Genomic DNA, 26,867 nt, shown 5'->3' with positions numbered 1-26,867 from the left:
GGCCCTGCCTTTGGCTGCACATCTGGTGATGCAGTGGGTACTGGGACTTAAGGGGAAAGCTGTCACCACCACAGGCTGGAAACCACAGGCATGCTTGCCTCATCAAGATGGTGCTGTGGCTTAGAAAGGGCTCGGCTGAAGTCAGCGGGCCCTCGGCATCTGGCTAAATGGGTGGACAAGTCCTGGCTCATGGTCAGGCCTCAGCTTCCCTGGCTGTTGAAAAAAAAAGTAGGGTAGTAGGACTTGGAACCAATCAGTGGTTCCACAAAGTAGTTGAGTGCACATTGCAGTGATCTGCATGGCTTGTTGAAACAGAAGTTACATACAGCCCAGTAAGCCTCCTAGAGACAGAGGGGACTAAATGGTATCTATGCCAACCAACTCAAAGGTTCTCTTACTGTGGCTTTTTGTGTTTTTTGTTTGTTTGTTTTGTCTTTTTTTTTTGTTGTTGTTTTGTTTTGTTTTGGTGGGGCAGGGGGAGAAAAACCAATATGTTCTCACTATTGGTGTTGCTCACTACACCCTGATTCCAAAATTATGCTCAAGATGCTGTTACAGACAACAGCAGACCATATATTCCTCTATCCCCAAAGGCCTGTGCCTGCTAGGAAACTGTCTATCTCAGCTTGTATATAAAAATTCTGATGTCCTCGTGTTTATGGAAGGGCCTCATGATGTATTTCTCAGAACGTCCCCATTGTGAGGACGGTGTTTGCTCACTAAGACACTTGAATTCATTTCTGAGTCTGCTAAGACTATTACAGTTTTACTCAGATAAACAAAGAAGGCAGTCACCTTGCGGATGTACGCCTGCAGGCCCCTGACTCCATACATTCTGAAAACAAACCACATTTTCAAAGAGCGAAATCTCCGCCCCAGGGGAATCTGCCAGTGCTGAAAGAAAATATAAAGAATACGTCAGTGAGAAGCATGTTAACAGCCAGGCTCCTTCCTTTTCAACTTCTCAGCTGACCAGTTTCTTCTGGAAGCAGCCATTTTCCTACAGAACGCTTATTTTCCAGCCGGGGAGAGCAAAGAACTTGTGTGTGAGTTGGGGAGAGGAGAGCCAGAAGCTGTCTTCACATCCTGTGGAGAAGAGGACAGAAGAGGCACTGATTGGGAGGCACAGATGTTTATGAGTTTCCCAGGACAGGCTGAGCACACAGCACACAGAGGAGGGACTAGAGTAAGAAATAAGAAAAGATGTGGTCCTTCCCGAGGGAGCTTCCACGGGGCCAGGGGGTCATCCGGGCAGAGCGCGAGGGTGCTGAGCCCCTTGTGTGCCTGCCTTTCTCCGCCTGGATGCACTGAAAGTGTGCTCTGAAACAGTATCAGCTCCTTTGTCTCGCTGACCTCCGGGGTGACCCCCATACCCTTTCACCAAAGAAGCCTTCCCCTGCTTCTCCTCACTCTCCCAGACGGTCAGCTGACTAGCTGTTCACACTGGCTCCTCACATTCTTCTTGATGGTGATGGATGATGGTTGGAAAAGCAATAAAAGCACGTAGGACAGGACAGGGATGAGACGCAGGCCAGTCGGGAGGACTGGCCTTGCACTACTTCCTGGCTTTCTTTGAAATTCTCTACTTGAGCTTATAAAGGGCAGGCTGGGGGAGGGGAGCCCTTCGCTTCTTGTGGAGTCCCTGGGCTCCTTTCCTTCCCTGGGCATGAGACGGTGTTCCACAGTTGGGAAGAGCACCCTAAACTCCACTGCTGTCTGCCACCAGAGACAGAAATAATAAGAGTTAGCCTGAGTTAGTAAGAATTAGTTTCTCGGAAAATAAAGATTATTTTTTAAATGCAATTGTGCCTCCCTTAACCAGGAGGTGAGTAACAAAATCTCTCCCCTGTGGATGGATGAAATTTGGGACAACACCAAACTTAACATATGCCGTTTTTTTTTTCCTACACATGTATGCCTATGATATAATTCCTTTTGTTTGGTTTTTTTTTTTTTTTTTTTTTTTTTTTGACAGTTTCATGTAGCCCCAACTGGCATGAACTCACTTGGTAGGCTAAATTGGCCTCAAACTCACAGAGATCTTCTCACCCCTGCCTCCTCAGTGCTGGGATTAAAGTATGCACCCCCCTATCTGATTTTATTCTGTATTTTAATTTCTTACTATTGAATTTTTTTTCTTTCTTTTTTGGGTTTTCTCTTTGTTTTGTTTTTGTTTTTCCAGACCGGATTTCTCTGTGTAGCTTCTGACTGCCCTGGAACTCACTCTGTGGACCAGGCTGGCTGAGAGCTCACAGAGATCTGCCTGCTTCTGCCTCCCAAGTGCTGGGATGAAAGCGTGAAGCGCCACCGCTTCTCTACGAAGGCTTCTGGCTTTCCTGACTTGCTGTGCAGTAGGCATACAATTACCATGTGCATAAGATAAAAAACGGGACAATGAGGCCACAGGATGTGCGAAATTTGTGGGTTTTATTCTCCTTTAAATTTTGCCTCTGCACAGTGTAAGCATCATTTGTGGGGAAAGGGAGATCTGACCCCATGCCAAGGTCACTTATGTTAATGGAGGCCCTACTGACAATGGCTTACAGACAGACTCGCCAACCTCTGGTTAACGAAGATTGTGAACGCTTTCTCAAACATCTAGCATCGGACCACAATGAAGGCAATACAAATCCAAAGCTTACAGCAGCAATGTCAGGATGAGGAGACTGTGAGTGATCTTATCCTCAAGCTATTTTTTAATATTATTCTCACATGATCCCTGTAAGTGGTGCTTTCTAAAAGGTAAGTTGGATCCTAAATAGAAATGGTGTATACAAAGTTAAATGAGATGAGGAATTGTTCTCCTGGCTGTACCCATGTCTATACATGTCCTGGCTTTTCCCCGTGGTACAAGCTTCCCTGGAACTCTGCCCTGGGGGAGCTGTAATGAAGAGTCCCTGGTGACAGCCTGCAGCTGTCGCCAGAAACAGGAAGGGTACTCTATGTCTGAGAGGTAATCCTGCTACCTTATTATCAGCGGCTGACATACTGCCCCAAGAATTTAGACACACTACTTCGGACAAGACTCTTTGATAATGTCCTGGGCTCACCATGCACACCCGCCTCCTCCCCACCCAGCAAATGAGCCGGGTCATTTCTTGAGTCAAAGCGGCAGCAGATGCAGTGGGCCCCTTCATGTTCCCGGCCCGCTTGGCTTCTATTCTTGGAAGAAGCCTCCCAGCATTACTTGCGGTTCCAAATTCCTTTCCAGAGTAAAGCTGGGACAACCTGGTGTTTTCAAAATCCAGAAAACATTTGTGGCAAATAAAAAAAAAAGGAGAAAGAAGTAAAGCGAGTCGAGGAAAGGCTGCCAAGACGACAATCTCCTGTCCAAGAATCCAGCTCTTCTCTGCCTTTGCTCTAGCACTCCTTAGGATGCTGCCCTCAAAACCCCATAGAAGGCAAAAAGGAGGGACACAGGCCCTGGGGAGACAGACCCTTGCAGGAGCTGGTCTCAAATCTCCTTCCACCTGTCCTAGAAGGCAGCTGGGGCTGTGTCTTCTAAACTGGGACCTCTGAGGGACGTGGCAGGGCAGTTGTCTGCCAAGCCACCTAATATGTCTCCTAGAGCACATTCAGAATGTGCCTCTTGTGGACGCCTGCTCCGGAGGTGGGGGCAGCAGCTAGTCCAGTAGGAAGGCCCTGGTACTTTGTTCACTTAGGATTACAATGGACAAAACCACCTACTTACCCTGTAGTCAGTGATGAGTCCTGGAGAAAAAAAAAAAAAAACAGACAAAGAAAGGCCATTAGAGAGAGAGATGTTATAAATGATGTCTTCCGGGGCAGACATGAAACTACCCAAGGACTGGCTAGGGCTATGCTTTTTTTGTGGCTCATTCAAGGTAACAGATTCAAGGCAAGTCCCTGAGAGCAGGATGCCCAGGACACATTTGGAAGGCTGAATTATTAATGGCGCTGGTGATACCGAGAATGATTCAAATAATAAGCACTGTGTGTGTGTGTGTTTGTGCGCGCACGCGTGCACACACACGGGGTTGGGGGGGATTGGAGGGCGCAGTTTTCATCCCCATGTTCAAGGATGTTGGCTGGCATCTGGCACAGAACAGCGGCTCTATGAATACACTCTGAGTCAAGCTCCTCATCCTGGACTCAGTGTCCCCACAGTGGTTATGAAAAGGCTGTTTTGCATTCTGGTGCCTAGAGCCCTAGTTCCCAGGACAGTGTGAAGAAGAAGGCCAAGTGAGGAGTCACAAACCAGTTTCTAGAGTGTCCTGGACAAAGAGACTAGGGGAGAGTGCTGAGATGCTGTGCAGTTGGGCACAAACAGGGAGTCAGGCACCTTAGAAATCTCTTCCATGAACACAAGCCAGGCAAAGCATGCTACAGCTTGTAAGGATCCCTGAAGCAACAGCCACAGCAGCATGGTCATTTCTAATATACCCAACATGCACTGCCCAGGAGGGTACACATTCTATTTACAGGGCATCTAAAGTCGTTACTTGACTTCCATCTGGCCTCAGGAAAGTCTAGGTCTTTTTTCAACTAGGATCAAAGTGGCAGTGTTGGGGATATGCGTAACAGTCTCGGCCTATCTTTTGAATAACTCTGAGACAGAGCTTGCAGTTTATACAGGGTCCTCAACTCCCATCCCACACTCTGACCTTTTCTTTGGAACCCCTTGCCAGCAACGGAGCTCTTCAACAAACCCGATGGCAGTGGCGTGGTGTCAAAAATAACCTGATAGTGACTCACAAAGGCCCAAGGTACCTGGTAATAACTACATGACTCATAAGTGAAAATGAATGGATGACATTTCCTCCTTTGAGTGTGTATGTCTGAGCCATCTGATAGAGCAGCACCGGCTGCATTCAGCCACTTTAATAAGTTGTTGTGTGAAACCAGAGGAAATTGAAAAGGTAGTTCTGCCAGATGAGTCATCCATCAAGTGTCATCCACCCGCCGTGGGTTAGTGGCTGCCGTGTGGACTGCACAGAATTAGAACATTTCCCCCTTGCAGGAGACACGGCGAGAGGGTACAACCGGGGGCTTGGAGGAGAAGGATTTAGACATGGTCACTTCTGGAGCTAGAGGAGAACAGGAGTGGAAATCTGCCTCGTTGTGAGTCTGTTTCACTGGGGATGAGTGAGGACTGGCCTCAACACCTGAGCTCCTTGTACAGTCGCTTAGTGCTAGCAGAAGCAACGGCCCACTACGGCTGTATACACATTGTGGACTAATTAATGTGTCTTACATATCTACTACATCTTTAAACCCTCATAATTTAATTTGGTGTGGGCAGTTTTTAAATGGAACATTAAAGCAATAAAATTAGGCAATGCTTATAACTGTGAGAAATACAATATATTGACATTTGTAGTTTAAATGGCAAATGCCTCCCATGGGCTCATATATTTGAACACTTGGTCCCCATCTGGTGGTGGCGTTTGGAGGGATTATAGAACTTCTGGGCCACTGTGATGGCACACGCCTTTAATCCCAGTACTCGGGAGGCAGAGCCAGGTGGATCTCTGTGAGTTCAAGGCCAGCCTGGTCTATAGAGCAAGATCCAGGACAGGCACCAAAACTACACTGAGAAACCCTGTTTCAAAAAAAATCTTTGGAGGTAGAGCTTTCCTTGCTGGAGGGAGTAACATCACTGGGGGGTGGGCTTTGAGGGTTTATAGCTTTGCCCCACTTCCTGCTCTCACTCTCTCTGCTTCCTGTATGGATGAAAATGTGACCAGCTAGCTTCCAGTTTCTGTTGAGCCTTGCCTGTGATCATGCCTTTTTCTCACCATCATAGACTCTAATCCCACTGGAACTGTAAGCCAAAATTAAACCTTTTCTCTTCTAGTTTCTTTTGTCTGTGATATTTTATTTTATCACTAACAAAAAAGTGATTAATACAGACATATTTGCATTAGGAAGGTTGAGTTAGGAAATCTAGTTCAGCATCGGCTTTTTTCCACTTTGCAAAATAGGTCTTTATCAACACAGATTATATCTGAAAAGCCTTCTTCATTAGAGCCATCATCCCCACCCCACCCCCTTTTATCAGCAGAAGTAGGCATTTTCTGTTACATAAAAATCTCAGGCTACAGATACAGGCTCAGTTGGTAGAGCGTTTACCTAGCATGCAGGAAAGCCTGGATTTGATCCCCAAAATCATAAACTGGGTGTGGTGGCACATTTCTGTAATCCAAACTCTAGGGGGCGTAGAGGCAAGACAATCAGACATATGAGGTCATCGTCCATGGCAACACAGTCGAGTAGAACTACTTGTCAGGGAAATCTGGAATTCCACTCTCTTGGTGCCCCTCAGACCCAAGCCTACACTGACTCATGATTTTGTATCGGGTGCTGTGGCCTACAAAGGATAATAGGCACATAGAATGTAGTACTTTATGTTTTGTAAAAATTCAACTGCATATACCAGGGCTTGATGAAGCACTGGCAGAATCCACCACCCCACCACCACCACCCCCGTCCCTGCCCCCCATCTCTTTGTCCCAGAGAAAGCTCTGTCAGTACTATAGGCCCTGCTGTAATTCCAGTAGATCCTGGTCTGCAGTGGTGCCTTTGGGAGATAATTTGGAGCCTTAAGAGATGGGGCCTATTGGGATGCTCTTAGATCACTGGGGATGTGCATTCAAAATAAATTATGATGGCCCACCAGTTTTCTCTTCCCTTTCTCCCCCTCTCCTCCCCACCTCTGCCTTATGAATATGCCACAATGTGAGTACTTGTTTTACTATATGATGTGTTTATCTGATTACTCTTTAATAATAAAAACTCAAGAGTTAGATATTGGGGTAAGAAACTGAATAATCAGAGAAGCTGTGGAGAAGTGATCAGATCTCTCTCTCTCTCTCTCTCTCTCTCTCTCTCTCTCTCTCTCTCTCGTTCTTCCATCCAAAAGGCCCCAGGCTCTCTCTAAGCCCCACCGTACTACTTTCGGTGTCTCTCTTTCTGTCCTCAGTCCTCCAAAATCCATATGGTTAATTTTGGTCAGCTAGTTGCTAGCTCTGCCCTCTGATTCAAAGCAGATTTGATCGGGCAGTCTGGAGAGCGTCAGAATGTGATCAAAATATCACACAACAACTACGCGCTCCTGCCATGATCTGCTTCTCTCAACAAAGGCCCAAATCTATGGGGCTGCCCCACCTCGGATTGAGCCTCTAGAAATACGAGTTAAGTGCCTCAGGCATCTCATGGTCCTAACAGGAGGCTCACTTATACAGTCATCGTGGCTCAAACACCTCATTGTGTCTGCTTTCTGCCGTGGTCTCTGGAAAGGACGTGGATAAATTAGAGGCCACCCCTGGAACTGTGGGCTTCCTGCTATGGCTTCTGAGAGACGTCTGTGTGCAGGCTCACACTACGGGTCTCACTGCATACTTGTCCTCTTCCTCATCAGTCTGTGCAGACACTGAGTCTCCTTAACTATCATTCCATCAGCGCCAGGCACAGAACACAGATCGACCACCGAACGCAGAAGTGTGCATTAGTGCAGCAGCCCTACCTAAGTTTTTCTTTGTGTTTTCCTTCTCTACCCAGCTTTCTTTCTTCCTTTTTTTTTCCCTTCTTCATGGTATTGATGGACGTTGTGGAAACCCTTTTCAGAAAGACATCAGCAGGGTCAGTATTATAAGTGTTTTCAGTCTTGGAAAATGTGCCTGGACCTGTCCTGAGCTTCTGCCCTTGTTCCCACCTTGTGTAACTCAGGCTCTTGAAGCTTCGGGGGTAAAAAGGAGCCTCTGCTAGAGAAATCCAGCCACTGCCCTCCACTCAGCCAGCACAGCACAGGAGGGTAATTGGTAATTGGTAAAACTGCCGATGCAGCCCTCAAAAAAAAAAACAAAACCCTGGGCAAACAGCAGAAGTGGATAGGCCTGCTCACCTGAGTCCTGGTGACTGTGCTTCAGATAAACAGGGTCCATTTTAAAAGCTCCTGTTAAGTCGGTTCTTTTTTTCACCCTGATAGGAGAGAACAAAAGATAAGGCTTCTAAATCCCAGGGGGAATAAAGATAGCCTAAAGAGACATTTGCACCCTCCCTTTGGCTATCAGACTATTAAGAAAACCCGATTGGAATTTCCCCAGGAATCTCATGCTGGGGAAAAGGAAAAGGCTGGAAGCCAGGGCCAGCCAGAGGGTAACTTGTCTCCCAGAAACAGGTTTTACCCAGTTCTGAGGACTTGTCAGGCCACTTTTGCAGGAGACAGTGGAGCCAGGGTAATGATGGGCTAGACCACACATTGACCAGGACTGCTTAGTTATGCATATCCCTTGCTCTTTAGTTAAATCTGATTTCCATGTCCGCACCCAGTTTAAAATGTGGATGAAAGTGTCGCTCGCTGGGCCTCTTCATTTGTTTCCCTTCCCACTGTGGCCGCACTGAAGAAGTCTTCTTTCTTTTCTTTTTCTTTTTTTCTATTTATCATTATTATGCCTCTTAATTGGTACATTGAGAGGAGGTAGGCAAATCTAGCTTGTAAGAGCTGCCAGGGCTCAGACCCTGACAACTTAGGGAGCACACCTTGCTGGACAGTCAGCACTCACACTGGGCCCTACACTCTACGGGCTTCCGTGGTTTCACATTTTGTATGGAACCTTTGACTTCCAACCATCGGTAGCTTTTCACTGTGGCTTTCTGTGTGTTAATTTCAGCTCTTGGTTTTTTTTTTTTTTTTGTTGTTGTTGTTGTTTTTTTTGCATTTCTGCTACTGGTGATCCACTGCAGGGCCTCGTTCATTCTGAGCAAGAGCTCTAACACAGATCGCCACACTACTAGCTCATCACCGTGATCTTTATTTGCATTTGTGATAATTGATGGGGCTGGTTACTTTCTACTAAGAGGCCTTGTGCTGGACACACACACCAAATAAATAAATAAAATAAATAAATAAATAAGCGAAAAATAAATTAGTCTTTTAAAAAAAAAAAAAAAAAACAAAACTTAGAGCCGGGCATAGTGGCACATGACTTTGGTTTTGTCCTGCAGAAGTATTATATTTTACCTAATGTGTTTTCTGAACCTGATAGAAAAAACTCCGTTTCTCGTTTTTTTCTTGAACATGAAAAACGACATTTTTAAACCTTCTAGCGTTCTAACACACACATATCTGGAATACACACATTCTGGTCCACTAAACTATTTTGTTAAGCATCACTGTGTTTTACGGTGTCTGACGTAGAATTCAAACTTTTGAGTCTGTGGGGTTATCCTGTGTTTTTCTTTCTGGGCTTCTCACCTGTTTTTGGAATGAAGCTGAAACTAACTTGATGGCATAAGAGAAGCCTGCTGTTCCCTATGAACCACATTTGTGCTTGGACTGACACCTCCCCCGACAGACTGCAGAAGGAACGGATTTGACTGTTTTACAGACATAATGTACGAGTTTTCTATTTATATTTAAGTCCGTTTTGGGGGGAAAAAAGTTTTTGTGGGAGCGTATGTGGAGTTGAGGACGCTCTCGACATGACCTGATCATATTCCTCTCTCTCAGTTTTTAACATCTCTGAAGTATTTGCAACTATTTTACTGTCTACCACCACTGATCGGCAGGGCTTTCTTTACTTCCTCATTTATAGCGCTGGGGAATGAATCCAGGCCCTCCAGCAAACTGACGGGAGGAGCTGACACTGAGCTACGTTCCAGCCCTTCTTTAATTTTTATTCTTCTTTCCAAGATCCCTTCTCTAACGAGACAGAATAGTGACCAAATATCTGACTTTGCTGGTCCTCTCTGCAGCTGTGATCTGAAAGGGATGTTAAAGTCTGAACAGATCATCTCATACTTTCTTCCATATGAAGGAGTCAAAGTACCCAGTGAACTGGTAAAAAGCATACGAACAAAATAATGAATTCATTAAGAAACGTGTTTACTGTGCCTGTGATGAGGCCTCCATTTTCCTGTCCATTTCAATATTTAAAGACGTCAACCAGAGTGTTTATGTTACCTTCTGGGCAAGCTGTTGGCGAAATCTCATTAAACAAAAGAGAGACACTCCTGTTTTAAAGACTGCAAACAGAGCACAAAGAAGAAAAAAAAAACCCACCCCAAACTGAACTACATTTGTTTCTTGTTTTAGTCAAATCTTAAAACATATCTATAAAAAATGATTAACTTGGGACTGCTGACCTGTGTCACATTTTGCAGGGTCTGAGGGTCAGCCACCTCAGAACTCTGGTGTGTGTTTACAGGTCTCCTGACCGCCTGTGCTCTATTTTGACAGGGCAGATCACATTACTGCCATGATATTGGGGCTAGCAAAAGATTTCTTTCTATTTAGCAGATAGATGTTCAGGACAGTGCAAAAGACCATTGAAAAAGTTCTCGGATTTCATCATCCGAGTAGCTCTCTGTCACCACCTTACAAGGCGCCATCTTCCCCTGGAGCCCTCTGCAAACACTCAGAGGGACCCCCCACCCCCAGCATGCTCCACAGAACCCCTCGGTGAAGGCAGCTGGGCAGAGAAAGACAGGATGGGGATGTTATGTCTAGCTAGTGACCTTTTGCCTTTAGGCTGTACTTTCTGGGCTAAAACTCAGGGCCTTTTGTAGTGCCCGGAGAGAAAACACAGTCAATAACTGTTTGAACGAAAGTTGAAACAGAATGGATGCCTAAGTCTGGCCCCCCTTCACCAAAACACAGCCCCTTTCTTCAGCTTCTTCTGTGCACATGATGAATGGCCCCACTCGGCTCCCCGTGCACATCTCCGCCTGGGTCTGTGAAATACGTGCTGTTTCCTGTGTCTGCTCTTAGAGGGCATGCCACGAAGTGCAGGATTCTGCCTTACTCTTGACTGGGCCCTGCGTTTGAAGACACCAGTCCCCCCAGCCCTGATACAGATCACTATGTGCCCTTTCACAAGAGAAAAACAACCCCCTCCCCACCGCCCCCAGCTCTCGCTACCTATCTCTCTATCTCCCTTTCTGAAGGAATCTGGTTTGTTGCACAAGCTGGTTTCAAACTCCAGGCCTAAAGTAAATCTCTTATCTCAACTTCCTGAGGAGGAGCTGAGACCGTAGGTGCATGCCTCCACGTATTTCTGGATTAAGCCTTAAGCTCTGGCTTCCTTGCCTGTAAAACAGGGAGGCAATTCCTAACCCGCAGAGCTATTGAGAGGCCCACATAAGCTGTGAAGTGCTGCAGAAATAAGCTCCCATGCTCAGAAGGTAAAATTCTTATTCAAAGCACCCTTATTTGCAGTGAACGTCTGGCATGGGGGTGTTTGTGGCCAGCCCTTTGTCACTTGCCGCAAGGGCCAGAGAAGAGGAGAGAAATTCTGTCCGTGCAGCCTGAGAACGCAGATGTGTGCTGCTTCTCGGCAAAAATCTGTCGTCGGCACCTAACTTGTCACGGCCCTTCCTCGAGACAAGGTCTGCTGTGAGCAACTGTGAATCTTGCTTTTCTGGGAGCCTCATGCTTGACGGGGGTCGCTGGCTAGTAGGGCTGTGTGGAACCTGGAAGCTTGTGCCCTGCCCAGGGCACCTCAGCTCTCACCCACCCTAACTGTGAGAATGACATTTTGAAAAGAAACACATGTCGTCTATCCAACCACCCGTTTTTAAAAATGTAGTAGCTTATTTGAAACAAACGCAAAGCCATCTCCCCACAAGATAACCCAGCCAAATCTGAGCTAGGCATTGTGCGTCCTACCTCAGGGCCTTTGCACACACTCTTTCACTCTGCCTGTTCTTTCCCTATTCAGAGGTCTGGTCAAATGTCACTTCCCCAAAGGGCCTTCTCCTGACCTCCCTATCATAAATAATCTATCAGTGAATGAAAGAGCCAATTCATGGGGTCCTGGGCACTTTTTCCTGCTCTTGTCAGCTCCCAGGCCCTCTGGACACTCCCCACCCAAATGTCTTTCCCCAAGCATTTCCCTGACAGCCTCTTAATCACAGACACTGAAGCCGCCGCCATTACCCACATTTTATGTACGGTCACCGGCTACTTGATCTAGTTTTTTTTTTTTTTTAAACTTACACCAGTTATTATTTTATTTCCTGGCACTCCGTGGCTAAGAGCACTAGAGTATAAAATAATTTTGTTCTTGTTTTAATTTCATAATGCACAGATTAAAATGCAGCTGTATTTAAACTATGAATTTTCCTTTAGCGGCTATCTGAATGTTGAATCTGAATCTTGAGGTAATTAGGAGTCGTCAAGAGACTTCAAGGTTATTAGGTCACAGTGGTGTAATTTTAATTAATGGAATTACTGAATACCTCTTATAAAAGATCCTAGACAACTCTCTCACCCCTTCCATGTGGACATATTAAGAAGGAATCATTTGTGAGGAAATGCACCCTAATCTGACATACTGAGTCTACCACGGGTGGCCTTAATCTTAGACTTTCAACCTCCACAATTGTGCGGAATAAATTTCTGTTAGTAATCTAGTGAGCCTGAGGTATTTCATTAGAGCACACCTGTGATGGTTTGGATAAACGGACCTCCAAAGGCCCAGAAGAGCCTGGTCCCCAACCTGTGGCAATATTTGGAGTTGATAGAGCCTCCCAGAGAGGAGGCCTAGTTGGAAATCTTCCAATGTCAAGCTGTGCTCTTTAAAGAAATCATAGGAACCTGGTCCTTCCCATCTCTTGGGTGTCTTGGCTGGTTGTGGAGCAAGCAGTTTCTGCACCCATGTGTTTTCTCCATGATATGCTGTCTCACCACAAGCCACAAATACTGGAACCTGTTGACCATAGACTGAAATCTCTGAAACCGTAAACCCAAATGTTTGTCTTCTTTTTAAGTTGATTCTCTTCAGTATTTTGTTGTAGTGACAGAAAGCAGGATAGCTCAATGGGTAAAGGTGCTCCCATACAGGCCTGGCAACCTGAGTTCGACCCTCAGATCCCACAAGATGGCAGGAAATGGGCCAACTCCGAGTGTTGCCCTCTGACTTCTACACACATTCCAAGGCTTGTGCGTGCCTGTACACACACACACACACACACACATACACACACACACACACACACACTCACACACACACACACACACACACACACCCTATACACACACACCACACACACACACTCACACACACCCACACACACACACCACACACACACACCCTACACACACACACCACACACCACACCACACACACACACACACACACACACACACACCCCACAGAGACATACCATACACTAAAATTAATAAATAAAATTTGTAGAATATTATTAAAATTTTAGGTGAAGAGACTGTGACAAAATGAATTTAATTTTTATAGCAGTTAAAGGACTACAGATATGCTAGAAAGACGATTATTGCTAGATATGCTAGAAAAAACTGATTATTTGGTGAACTGGGGGAATCTGACACTACTTAAAAAAAGTGAGAGGTGTGTTCCTTCCTGTTTTAAGGAACTTTGCAAAGCAAGCATATTGAAAACATTAACCTTACCTACTACACAAAATTCAAACAAAGGCTTCCCTTTGGTTCTGAGTAATTAATCAATTTCTCACTCTGATTTAAAAAAAAAAAAAAAAAAAAAAACAAGTTTCTAGTGTCCCTGCGTCACCCCGAGACATTATTTCTTAAAACGTCATTATGTGCTATGATATTATTTGATTTTTAAACTTATTTTTCTTACTTAAATATAGCCAACGTGATTACTGCACTGTTACTAAGACTTTTCAGAGCGTTTTTAAAGACACAGTTCTTTTATTTGTTTTTAGCAAGTACTTTAAAGCATTTAGATTGTTTAAACTTAGAGTTAGTCTGAGAGACTGATGATAGAGCTAAGGATAAATACACAGAAGCAAAATAATTACATATAAGTGCTGAAGTCCCCTTAGATTTGTTGTCTGCTCAGGAGCGATAAGTCAAAAGGCAGGTCGGCTGTCTCCACTCTTCCCTCAAGCTAATCTGTTGCAACAATACATTCTAGATAAAAGTTTACAGCCGGAGTGCGATTGAGCAAGAATTCCAGCAGTGGTTCTGAAATGGAAGTGACTGATGAGCTGAGTGATTAGATTTGTTTTTTCTGCTCTCACCCGGGCCCTGGATGTGTTCTGGCAGGTAGGCCTCGATCTCTGCAGAGCAAGGGTCACCGCGGGCAGCTAGTATCTGAACAACAAAGAAACTTACCACATGGCAGAGCAGTCAAAATTCACCAAAAGCCACTTGTGGGGATTAAAGTTAAAGGAATCTGCAAACTGCAGAGGAATAAGAATAACAAAAAGAAAACAGTTTAGTCACAGCTCCTTAGGGATAAAGCAAGAGCCTGTGCATTCTAAAAGTTCACATTCTACATTACACACACTAATAGCACACAAGATTCCCCATGGGAGAGTTCGAAACACTGGAAATCCAGAATGTTTAATTTATAAGTACTATGTCCAGAAAATACAAACAGGGCCCGCAAATACTTTACGAACGTCGATCCTTCAACTTCCCCAACTAGCAAAGTTCTCAGAATATATGTAAAAATCATGAGGACAAGAAAGAGAAAAATCTCATAACTCATCGGCGGTGATTAGAAATTCCCTCTTTTATTTAACTGAAGGTTCTTTTGCCAGCATGGCAACAACATCGTACTTTCCATGTACCTAAGGGTTTTCTTTTTCAGTTTTAAAGATGATGTGTAAGTTCACTGAATTCCCGACAGTTACAGCTTTCTTGGCTGGAGGATCGGATAACAGCTGCAGCTTTACCAACCATGTTTTCGGGGAGAAAATAGGTTTCAACTACCCACAGCAGCTGAAGGCTCCTGGGTTTCAGCTCTGCACTCACAAATCCAAGAGCCTCACAAAGCCTGCTTTCTGCCTTTTTCCAAACGCAGGCCCTGGCTTCCCATGTGACTGATGAGTGGCAACGAGTCCGTCTGAATGTCAGGGATTTGGCCTCAGAGCTCAATTTAGATCGAAGCGAGACTCAGTCTAGCCCGATTTCCTAAAGGGACATTTTTCAAACTTCCCAAGGCTTTGGGGTTACTCCTCTTTATTTAATTCCAGGGACCCTCACTGAGGAGGGAGCAAAGAAAGCCCTAAGGGGCCTGATTGGTGTGAGTGATAGACATGGGGCCAGCCAAGCAGGCTTCCATATGGACCCAAGCTGGAGGTGCCGATTCATTTCCTCCCAGGTTTCAGAAAAAGTAATTTTGAGAAGGAGACAGGAAATTACAGCAAGTTTCATTTGTTGATAAAAGGAAACAAAAGGTTAAAGAGGAGCATTGTTTGCTGGGGATTTTATTAGTTCCCTCCGCTGGGGCTGATCTGTTTAAACTTCTTTCATTACGGTACAGTGATATTTTCCTCCCGCTGACAGAGAGGACGGCCCTTATCTGCAAGGGTCGGGCCACAGCAGGATATTGCGGCCGCTTATCTGACCACGGAGCAGCCAAGCCCTTAGCCAGGCAAGGAGAGAGCTGTACCACTAATGGAGGAAAAATTGCAGCGACTCCTTGTCCCTGTGAGTGCCGTGAATGCTGTCTGCTGTTGATAGGATCTGGCTGCGGTGCCCATCACTGTGGTAGTCTGTCTGTCCCGCACCTCTCTGTGAAAGGTGAAACTTTTGAGTTGTCAGTTCAGGCCAGAGAAGAGCACTGGTAGATGAGGAAACCCTAAACCGGATACCTGGACTCAGCAGCCTCCAGCCTAGGCCTGACTACGGTGGAAGGAGACCGTGGCCCTTCTTCCCTCCACTAGCTGAAGGACTAAGCTGGTGGAGAGTCCCTTGTCTAAAAACGTTTCTTTATGTTTAAAAGTATTTGCACACGCAGAGTGAAATAAATTAGCCGTTGGACCCAAATCTAAACATGAAATATAAATGTTCAAAGATTACAGCGTGGAGGTAATTTTACTCAGTGTTTTTTTTTTAAATTTCTATGTATGAAATAAAGCTTCATGATATGGAATTTGCCACTTTGGCATAATATAAGTGCTTGGAAAGTGGAAAGTTTCTGATTTTGGACGTTGGAGTTTGGATTAGAAATGTCCACACACCATTGAGATTGGTGTTCATTTCTGAGGCCCAAATACCCACAAAACTAGCTATGGAACATTAAGGGGTTTGGCATCAGAATCGTAGTATCAGAACTTTCCACATGTTAACGCAAACCCTCAGTACTCAGTAATTTTGACCTCTTTCTACTTCCTAGAATGGACCTAAGTTTAGCATGTAAGAAACACTCCATAAGGAATTACTGACTGCATAAGAGAGTGAATAAACGCAGCTGAGACAATAAGGAATTAGTGAGTGCATATGCAAATGAATAATGCCGCACAGATAGAAACCACAGGGCTATTTCGTTCATTAGCAAGAAGGGGAGATTGTTCTCTTCAAAGATGGGACAATTTGTATTCCATACCTTTGACATTCGCTTTTCTGTTACTACAGTCTTATGAGAATTCAAAATAGTAATTAGAAAATTGATTGGCGAGCCTGACATGCAAGCAGAAAGAGGTGGAGAGGGAGTTTCTTCAAGCGCTGGTGGAAAATAATGAAAGCATCTAATGCGTTCTCAGTCTCCTATGCAGCACACTCTTCTTAAATCCTTTAAGTGCGATTAACACAGCCACTCCTTAGGATCACCTCACAAAGGATTCATCTCAAGGAAAGCCATTTTATGATGTGAGGAGAGGATACCTGAACTGCCCAAGGGCACATGGTGAGTCCAATCTGGGAGTGTAATGCTAAAGCCTGCTGCCTGGTCCTGCTTCCCTTAGAAGGTAAGGTCTCAAGAAACCACTTTTTCCAAGAAGAAAGCAATTCTTTCCTGGTTAAGGCACTGACCCCCCTATTTTGGGATCTCCTTCCTTGGTCACACTTCTACAAAAGGCCTCTCTCGGGGCTCTTTAGTTCATTAATCTGCTAGTTGCCAGGTAGAATAGCTTCCTAGCCTATGGAATTCTGCATGAGTCTGGAAAGCTGTTGGTGAAATCTGCGTTAAGTCTGAGTTGACTTATGTTCCATAATTCTATGGAGAGAAGACTCCTGGCTAACTGTTTTGATAGCTACTTCTCAAGGAAGAGTTTCATTTGGCATGACAGGATACATTTTGCAGTTTTCAGAAGAGTCCATGGGACACGTAAATTCACTGGTTACTTTCTATGGGATACTGACTAATGTGACCAACTTGCTCAGGTATACGAAAAGAATGTGAACAACACATTAAACCAGATTGGAGGGAAATATGGGTTGACATTTTGAATTATTGTTTGACTGGGATGCATAGAAATTTCATTTTTGCTCAGAAATATTTTTCCATAGCTTTCTGTGAACACGTCTAACCTACGCTGCACAGCTCTGTCTAGGATTTGTAGGAACTGGGAACTAGCTGTCAGTTTCAGGAACGCTTCAAAAGACAGACTGCATGACTGGAGTCCTCAGCCCCTGTCCTAAGGAAGTGTCATGTTTTTTATTAAGCTAGTTTTCATTTAAAAAAAAATTATGTATGGGGGGCATGGGATGTATACATGTGAATGCAGGTGTGCAAGGCTAGAGTCATCAAATCTCCTAGAGTTGCAGTGATGGGAGTAAATACTGGAACTCAAACTCAAGGCCTCTGCAAGAACAGCACGTACTCGTAATCACTGATTCATTTCTCCAGCTCCCCGAGGAGATGTAATTTCTAATAACCATTGCAATTGGCTAGAAAGTAGTTTGCTGAAAGAAACCCAAGCAGTACGAGTTGGGGTGTCCAGTTCTTACAAAAGGAGACTTCACTGATAACACATTGGGTTTGGGTTGGGCTTGGTTTTTTTTTTTTTTTTTTTTTTTTTTTTTAATGTTCTTGGGGTAGCGCTGTTGCTCAGTGGCAGAGTACTTGCCAGATATACAGGAGGCCCCTGGGCTTGGTTCCCAGTGCAAAAAAAAAGTCAAAATAAAGGCCTTATTGAACAGCTTAAGGCATACTCACCTCCACACCATTCAGAAGATGCCTGAACTCAGGACAGATAAAGGCACTGCCAGCATATGCAGCGTCAATGTGTAGCCACACACCCTCCAGGTTGCCTAATGGTCAGAAGCAAATGGTGAGATCACACCTGGGCACACCCCCATCTCATGTGGAGCAAGAAGTGCCTGTCTAGAGTCTAGCATATGTTTCCTCGCTGAATCAGTCACTTTTCCTGTTGCTACGATAAAATACCATAACAAAAGCAATTTAAGGGAGAATGGGCTTCCGTGGTTCACAGTTCAAGGTAGGGTAGTTCATACAGCAGGTTTCTGAAGCAGGTAATCCCGCTGAATCCATAGTCAAGCAGCAGAAAATGACCAATACTTGTTCTCAGCTAGCTTTCTACTTTTTATGCAGTACAGGTCCCTAAACCCAGTGAATTGTGTTACCACTTTTAGGGTGGGTATTTCCACCTCCATCAACCTAATCCAGATAATCCTCCAAAGGTCTGGCCAGAGGCTAACCTAATCTAAATAAAGGTACAGGTGTGCCTGGAGGCTTGTCTCCTAGGGGATTCTAGGTCCCATCTAATTGACAGTCAACACTAACCTTCAGTCCAACCACACATAACTACCTTAAAGATAGCATTCTCACCTTACTTTGTTTGGGAATGAGAGAGCCTTCTCTGCAAGCACATTCCCTCAATATGTACGTATCCTGGCTCACTGCTCTGCTGATATCTGCCTGTATCCACCTGGCCTAAACTTCATTCTTTCATAGGAAAATGAAGCTTTAAGTGTACACTAGATAATACACCTACTTTGCCTATGCTATCACTTAGAAGTCAGTGAAAAAAAAAAAACATTCATTTTTGAGGCTAGGCATAGTACTGCACACCTTTAATCCAAACACTTAGGAGGCAGAGGCAGGTGGATCTCTGTGAGTTCGAGGCCAGCCTAGTCTACAAAGCAAGTTTCAGGACAGCCAGGGCTGTCACACAGAAAAACCAAAAGAAACAAACAGAATGGAAGAGAGAGAGAGAGAGAGAGAGAGAGGGAGAGAGAGGGAGAAGGAAGGAAAGAAAGGAAAAGATAAGAAAAGAAAAATTGATTTTCATTATTGTATAGCAATTTCATATAAATCGAAACATTCTGTCCCAGAGAGAGGCCTCTTAAGACTCAGGAAGTAAACAAATCTTACAGGTCTCAGGAAGTTCCTGAAACTTGGAAGATTTATAAGACCTCCTCCCCCAAGTTATACATATATATTCCATATTTTATATGTGTGTGTGTGTGTGTGTGTGTGTGTGTGTGTGTGTGTGTGTGTGTATGGACACTAGGGAAAGGAGACTGGCCAGCAGTGCTGCCTACAAGTTCTACAAGAAGTTCCAGGATGCAGATTCTTTGAGATATCACCCAGGCTCGTGTGGGCTTTTCAGTGATGTAACTGCCCTTGAGTCATTCCTGTGAGTAACCCCGCACCCAAACTCCTGTAAATAAAGTAAATGGTTCACTAAGTTGGACTTTTGTGGAATTGTTAATTTGGTCTTTCATTGGTTTCCTGTCTGAGATGAGTAATGCTTTGTATCTTTCTAGGAAAACTCATACAACATGAGAAATAGCCCAGTCACCAAATATAGTCATGAGGTGGCTAAGACTTAAAGGTTGAGGCTACAGAGAGGATAACAGGCACCCATCCCTGTACAGGCCAAGATACTGGTGTCTTCTTATATTTGTACAGAAGGGTGGATCCACCACGGATTTTTCATACATGATGGCCATTAATGTGTGTGCTGAGAGGAAAAATGAGTCATTCTGAACTCTGCTGATAAAAATGTAAAAGTCATTCCAAAGCTTTGTTTCAGTTTATTCTTCAAACCAAGATTCTTAGGAAATCAAGGTCAGATGAAACACAAGCTTGTGGATACCACTATGCCAGGATACCACGTTAAAAAACCAAAGTGCAAAGAGAAACTCAAGTCATCGGAAGCAAGAGTGAACATGTCAGTCTCAGCAGCTGCTCACATGACCCCAGTTGGATGAAGCAAGAGACAAAGCCTTATAATAACACAAGACTCTCCCCCAGGGAACAGCAGGATCATGATGGATGGCCATCCAGCCATCACTCGGATTAGCTGTGAGGCCAGAAGAACTCTATACTCCTTTGTAAGACAAGACAAGCTGTAATTTGAATGTTCATTAAATCAAGCTGAGATATTACCTTTGGGAAGTGACCAGATTATCATGGTAGCATTCAGTTAACACCCTTATAAAGGAGACACCAGAAAGACTACTTGTATCTTCTACCATGTGAGCACACATAGAAGGTGCCACCCATTAGCCAGGGTATAAGTTATCTCCAGGAATCAAATCTCCTAGTGCCTTGATCCTGCGTTCTCACACACAAGAAATGTAAATAATGAATTCCTGTTGTTTTATGAGCCTCTGGGGTCTGTGGTGTTTTGTGGAACACCCCAAATGGACTAAAACAAGATGATTCCATGTTTTCTATGGGTGCTGCTTGGGGTCTCACATAGACTTCTATCTATAGAATTTGCTTTTTTAGCTCAAGTCGTCTAACAGAGTTCCACAGATGCCGCTGTTCATGTTCAGTTCAGGATGTTGAATGAAGGAGTAAGACAAAACAAGATCGAAAGTCTGCATGGGCCCACAGTAAGAAACACTCATGCCATGGCTTGGGAAGGTAGGGTCTGGAAGGGCATGTAGGTGCTCTTTCTCTCTCATCCCTCTGTTGCTCCTCCCATATCTTCTACCCTAGGGAGAAAGGCATGCTGGGTAAGTCAATGAAACCTTGAAAAGAAAGTAGGCCATTCAGCTAGACCCCTGAGTATCTCAGAGCCTGTTTCGTAGCACCCAGGTGAGAGACAGTTCAGTCTGAGTCTCAACAGCTAAGTGGGGAACAGCTAAGGCCACTCTAGAATGCTTCAGGTACCTTCACCAACAAACCTGGTTCAGTAGGTAAGAAAAGACCCAATGGAGCACCAAATAATCTCTACTACAGAATCAAGTTTACCTGTAAAAAATCCAGCTTCTGCTCTGGTTCCTAAGAGATGACCTATGGACCTCTTTTTTTTTTTTTTTTTTTTTTTTTTTTTTTTTCTTTTTTTTGCCTGGGGCTTTGGCCCAGACATTCTGATCCTGTAATTTACGATGGAGCCGTTGGGCGATGACACAGCAGTTTTGACTTCTGGAGAAGTTGTTCTTTAAAGGTGGACTTCCAGGAGAGGTTGAGGAGAACTAAGTCCTCACAAAAACAGACAGTAAAGCATCAGAAGAGCTTGCCTGGTTGCACATCATAACTAGAGCAGTTCATACCCTCATGACTCCTCAGAGACCACCAGAAATCCTGTGGGCTCACACTTCATTATATGAGTCTCCTTGGCTGATTTTAATCCCTATCTTCAGCCATCCTTGTGAGCTTGTTCTCAGGAAGTTTTGAGTCTTCTAGCAGGTTATAATATCTAAAGGAGTTTGAGGAGTCCTGAAGCTATAGCAAGTGTCTGAAAAGAGGTTCTCCGATGCAAGAATGCCTTGTGGAGACTGTCTTCTTTGACTTGGATTAGCCCCAAACTCCAACAAAAGATAACTTACAATGCTCCTTAGGAGCTTCTATATGGGGGCTGTTGAGATGGCTCAGTGTTAAGAGCACTGACTGCTCTTCTAGAGGTCTTGAGTTTAATTCCCAGCAGCCCCATGGTGGCTAACAACCATCTGTAGTGGGATCTGATGCCCTCTTCAGGTGTGGAGGAGGAAGAGGAGGAGGAGGAGGAGAAAGAAAGAAAAGGAGGAGGAGGAGGAGAAGGAGGAGGAAGAGGAGGAGGAGGAGAAAGAAAGAAAAGGAGGAGGAGAAGGAGGAGGAGGAGGAGAAGGAGGAGGAGGAGAAGGAGGAGGAGGAGAAGAAGAAGAAGAGGAAGAAGAAGAAGGAGGAGGAGGAGGAGGAGAAGAAGAAGAGGAAGAAGAAGAAGAAGAAGGAGGAGGAGGAGGAGGAGGAGGAGAAGAAGAAGAAGAAGAAGGTTATTGTTGTCATCTCTCTATGGGCTCCTCTTGGACCTATGAGGAAGTGAGATGGGGTTGACACAGCCTGATGTTCTACATCTTCCATATTTAACTGATACCAGCCCCATCATCCATGTCCTCCAGCACATGTAGGAATTATGTGGATGCAGCATGAACACACAACAGTTAGATATAGGGAGTTACACATGCCAGGAACATTACCACTGAGACCACACCACCTTTGATTTCTGCAGCCCTTGGCCTCCTCCTCCTCCAAACAATTTTCTAAGAGACTACCTCAGTATGCAGAAACCAGGCCAGGCTGGCCATGGTGCACAGCCCCTCTGGCCCTCAGGATGAAGCTGTGGCAGGCTATAATACGTTCCTCCCCTCCCTATTCCCTGAGACTGCCTACCTTGCTCAGCCAGACCCCTTCCTCAGTGTCCCCATATGTGTACCCAGCACCTAAGGCTGCCACCTATCCATCTGCCATAACCCAACCTCTTCTTAATTGATGCCTCCTATGGCAATTGATTCATCCAGGTGGACTAATGTCCTCATCCTCTCTGGTGTGCCATTTTCAAAGGGACCAAAAAGAGCCTGAGTTTCTTGAAGCAGAAACTGGAAGAAAATCATCTTCTGAGAGATGGTGAGTGAAGACCTCTGTGTTGTTAGGACTAGGTTATTTTAATCAATAGGATAAGGCCAGCTCAGAACACAGTGCTTGGTGGTGAAGCATGCTAATTGATATAGCTAAATAAAGAGACAGTGGGTTACAAAGGTTTTGACTCTAAGAGGCTACCACTGGTTAGTAATATTGCCCTCAAGTATGAACATTGGCCATGCATGAAAGGGTTTGGTGTTGGCCTGTCAACACCCCCAACATCGTCCCAAGAGCAATCTCTGGGATTGAACCCAAACAGCAAAGCACGTCTCAGGCTCTACCCACAGCACCAGAACTCCCTGATAGAGGGAGCTGCAGGCCAGCAGGGCAGCCTGAGCTGTAATCATCCAGCACTGTGAGCATTAATGGCAGGGGCCACCTGCTGGCTGTCATCTTCCTGCTCCTGTGGGGAGCCAGATTGAGTTCAGGGATAGCAGCCGTGTAGGCTCAAGCTGGCAGAAGACTCCAGTGCTTTAAATCCGATAGCCCTGGGGAATGACATCAGCCGGCTGTTGGCCAGGACATTCAGTCCTTGGCCTGACATCTGAGTCAGAGGACTTCGACTTGCTTGGCTGAGCTTGCGAAGGTCTGCAGCTAACGAGGCCCACAGTACAGCCATAGTTGGGGATGGCCAGCTAGTTCGGTTCTCAGCCTGCTGTGTGTGCCTGTCTTTAGCCAGTAATAATCACAGCTGTGCCATCGCTCACAACAGGTGGGGCCAAATCCTGAGTGAATGGCAACGCTGTGTCCACCCCACTTCTCATGGTTGGTGATTAGCCTCACGGTCCTGGCAGTACAAGCATGTACTACACGTAGTCCATGTCTTTCCGACAGCCCAAATGTCTGCGTGAACTCCCCTGAGCTGCACTGTGAAGGAAATACTGTTTTCTCATTATGAGAGCCGTTTTTCTTTCCAATTTTTAGATAGGGGAAAATGAAGGTCAGATTTAAGACATGCAGCTGTAAGCTATAAGCTCCTCTGCTGCTGAGGACCCTGGCCAGCCCCCCACCACCGCCACGCCAGCACGCCTGAGCACCACCTCCACCGAGTCTCCTGCTAGCCAGGGAACAGTGACCCAGGGGAGAAGAGCTCATTCCCGAGCAGAGGCGGCGAGCAAACCCGGGGTTAGGAGAGGTGGGAAACGTGCTTGGCCCTCACAGATCGACAGCGAAGCCAAATGCCAAGCAGGTGTCGTGATGTCTGGCACAAGTCAAAGGACTGAGGTCAGAGAGCTTGCTAGGGACAGCTCCACCCGAGCCTTCACATCCCTGAGGGACGGGGAAGAGTGAGTTTCATGGGCTGATATATCCTTGGTGCCTTAGAAACAGTTCCAAGGCCTGCTGAGTTCCCAGTGCTCACATTAAAGGTGAAACTTTAGAAAACACAGGCATTTATTCATTTTGCAATGAACACAGAATTCTAGTCTCCATGAGGAAGACAAAAATGTCCTAATTGAGGGACCAAGGGAGAGAGCACAGGGCCTGGAAATGATCTGAAATGGAGCATTCTCTGCACAGGTTTAGCCTGAAAGTATTGATTTGCTAGATCAATACGAACAGCCGCGTGCTGCTTAATGAAGGGCAGTCTGAGAAATGTATCATTCTGTACGGCGGTCATTAGGAAAGCAAGGCAGAGTGTGCTTGTGCACACCCAGGATGTAGCATCGCCATCCTAACTGGTGTTTACCCTCACTGAAAATGTTACTACACTCCACAATCTTGTCTTTTATTTATTCATTTTATTTTATTTTATTTTATTTATTTATTTATTTGGTTTTTCAAGACAGAGTTCCTCTATGTCTCTCTGGCTGTCCTGGAACTCACTCTGTAGACCAGGCTGGCCTCAGACTCAGAGACCTGCCTGCCTCTGCCTTCTTAATGCTGGGATTAAAGGCTGGCGCCAACACCATCTGGTTTATAATACTTTATGTTCTTTAAAAAAAATAAAAATGTGTCAGACAGGGGTGGTACATGCCTTTAATCCCAGCACTCGGGAGGCAGAGGCAGGCGGATCTCTGTGTTCAAGGCCAGCCTGGTCTACAGAGTGAGTTCTAGGATAGTCAAGGCTACACAGAGAAACTCTGTCTTCAAAAATCAAAAACCAAAAAAAAAAAAAAGGTATGACAAAAGACTGGATTCAAACAACACAGGCCATGTGAATGTCATGCACACACAGGACCTTCATGTTGGGGTAATTGCCCCCAAATGTTGATGAGCTTAGTTTCCTTAACAGGGCTACCATATCCTAAATATTATATTCCCATGAAGTACTTGGACATTTTCTCCATTTCCAATAGTATGTTGGTATTATTAAGCTCATCTGTGTGTAATTAGCTCAAACTCTGAGCTTGTGGAATTTAAGTCAATGGGGCTACATTATTGTAAATATAAGACAAGGCGAGCAAATCATGATGATTAGAATTAATGATGAGGCGCAGGGCTCAAAGTGAAATGTTGGCTAAACCCACCCCTCCATGTAAAGAATACTTTTTTTAGGGGGGGTGGTTTCGAGACAGGGTTTCTCTGTGTAGTTTTGGTGCCTGTCCTAGATCTCGCGTTGTAGACCAGGCTGGCCTTGAACTCACAGAGATCCTCCTGGCTCTGCCTCCCAAGTGCTGAAATGAAAGGCATGTGCTACCACCGCCTGGCTAAGAATGCTTTTTAAAAAGAAAATTGAATCAGATACTTACAGATGGGTCCTACTTCTAGGAGATTGTCAAAGGAGCAGCAAGATGTGGTTCCCAGTGTAACAACCACCTAGGAAGTAAAAAATTAACCATTTTATCCCCCGTGCTGCCATTGTTGTAACCCGCCCCTCTTCCACAGCTACCGATAGTAGATAGCATTCACAATGCTAATAAACACGTACATGGAAATGGAAACCCATGAGTATGTGTTTAGTCTCTTGGTTAAAGTGTCGTAGCACATAAAGAGCACAAACCTACGAACAAAAGTCTCCACTGTGGGCTGGGGAGATGGCTCAGTGGGTAAGAATACTTTCTGTGAAAGCAAAAGGACCTGAGTTCAAATCCTTAGCTCCCACATAAAACCTAGGCATGGCCTCACATGCTTGTAACTCCAGCTTTGGGGGACAGACACTGGAGGATGCTGGGAACTTTCTGGTCAGTTGACTTAGCCAAAACAGCCGGCCTCAGGTTCAGTGAGAGACCCTGCCTAAAAGAATAATACAAGAGCTGGAGAGATGGCTCAGCAGTTAAGAGCATTTGCTGCTCTTAGAGACGACCCAGGTTTGGTTCCCAGAACCCACATGGCTGTTCACAATTGTCCATAACTCCAGTTTCAGGGGATCCAATGCTCCCTTCGGACCTCCATGGGCACCAGGCCATACAAGATGCACATACATATATGCAGACAAAACACTCATACTATATATATATATATATATATATATATATATATATATGTGTTGTGTGTGTGTGTTATATAATATATTATATATTTACTGTATTATATTATATATATTTGTTTTATACACACACACACACATACACTTTTATTTTTTGTTTTTTTGAGACAGGGTTTCTCTGTATAGCCCTTGCTGTCTTGGAACTCACTCTGTAGACCAGGCTGGCCTTGAACTCACAGAGATCCACCTGCCTCTTCCTCCCTGGTGCTTGGATTAAAGGTGTGCAACACCACTGCCTGGGGCATTTCCCCGATTTCTAAGAGCTCTCTGGGCAGCTGATATGTTGGAGGCTTTGGTGATACCTTTGAATCATTTCTGTTCCTATATGTAACTCAAATAAAATTAATTGATTCACTCTATTGGACTTTGATGACACTCTTGCTTTGGTCTGTTATGGGTTCCCAATCTGGGATGGGTAGATGTTTGTTCAAGTCTCCCCAGAAATATTTACACACACACATAACCATAAATATAAACAAATCTGAGTTCTGAACTGTGAGGCTAGGAAGTATTGGCTTTAGTGAATGATCACCCACATTTGACCTACAAAAAATTTTCAGGGAATGGAACTTTGAGTAGAAATGAGGGAATTCAATCATTCATATGAATTCCTATATGCTACTCCATCAGCTGAATCTGTTGGAGATAAGAACATAGTTCCCGTAGAATAAAGAATTTAGACATTTTTTCACCTAGTTTGGTGTGTGTGTGTGTGTGTGTGTGTGTGTGTGTGTGTGTACATCACAGAGCAAGCACATCAGAGATGACACACACTGAGGCCAGCTGCGATGTGCGGAGGTGCGAGTAGAGTGGTTCTTGTAGGGTCACAGCTATGATGCTCTCTACAGCTGACTCACTCTAGGGTCAGTTAAGCCACACCAGAATATTGTTCAAGGGTGTGCCTCAATGTCCTTACTCGGTGACTTTTCTTC

At 44.9% G+C, this 26,867-nt stretch overlaps 1 protein-coding gene across 2 annotated transcripts in view; it reads right to left on the bottom strand.

Annotated features, from left to right (window-relative positions):
- Ddc (dopa decarboxylase) overlaps positions 1 to 26,867 on the bottom strand; it is an 87,272-nt gene that overhangs the window by 6,685 nt on the left and 53,720 nt on the right. For both annotated transcript variants that reach the window (XM_037208972.1, XM_028882965.2), the window contains exons 7-12: positions 25,199 to 25,265; positions 17,850 to 17,944; positions 14,078 to 14,145; positions 7,865 to 7,941; positions 3,692 to 3,711; positions 796 to 894 (exon numbers count right to left, since the gene is read on the bottom strand). In XM_037208972.1, the coding sequence (XP_037064867.1) occupies positions 796 to 894; positions 3,692 to 3,711; positions 7,865 to 7,941; positions 14,078 to 14,145; positions 17,850 to 17,944; positions 25,199 to 25,265 (426 nt within the window). The remainder of the gene's footprint in view (positions 1 to 795; positions 895 to 3,691; positions 3,712 to 7,864; positions 7,942 to 14,077; positions 14,146 to 17,849; positions 17,945 to 25,198; positions 25,266 to 26,867) is intronic.

Source organism: Peromyscus leucopus, chromosome 10 (genome assembly GCF_004664715.2).
Source record: "Peromyscus leucopus breed LL Stock chromosome 10, UCI_PerLeu_2.1, whole genome shotgun sequence".
In the NCBI taxonomy this organism is placed as follows: Eukaryota; Metazoa; Chordata; class Mammalia; order Rodentia; family Cricetidae; genus Peromyscus; species Peromyscus leucopus.
This window is presented reverse-complemented; position numbering and strand designations above follow the sequence as displayed.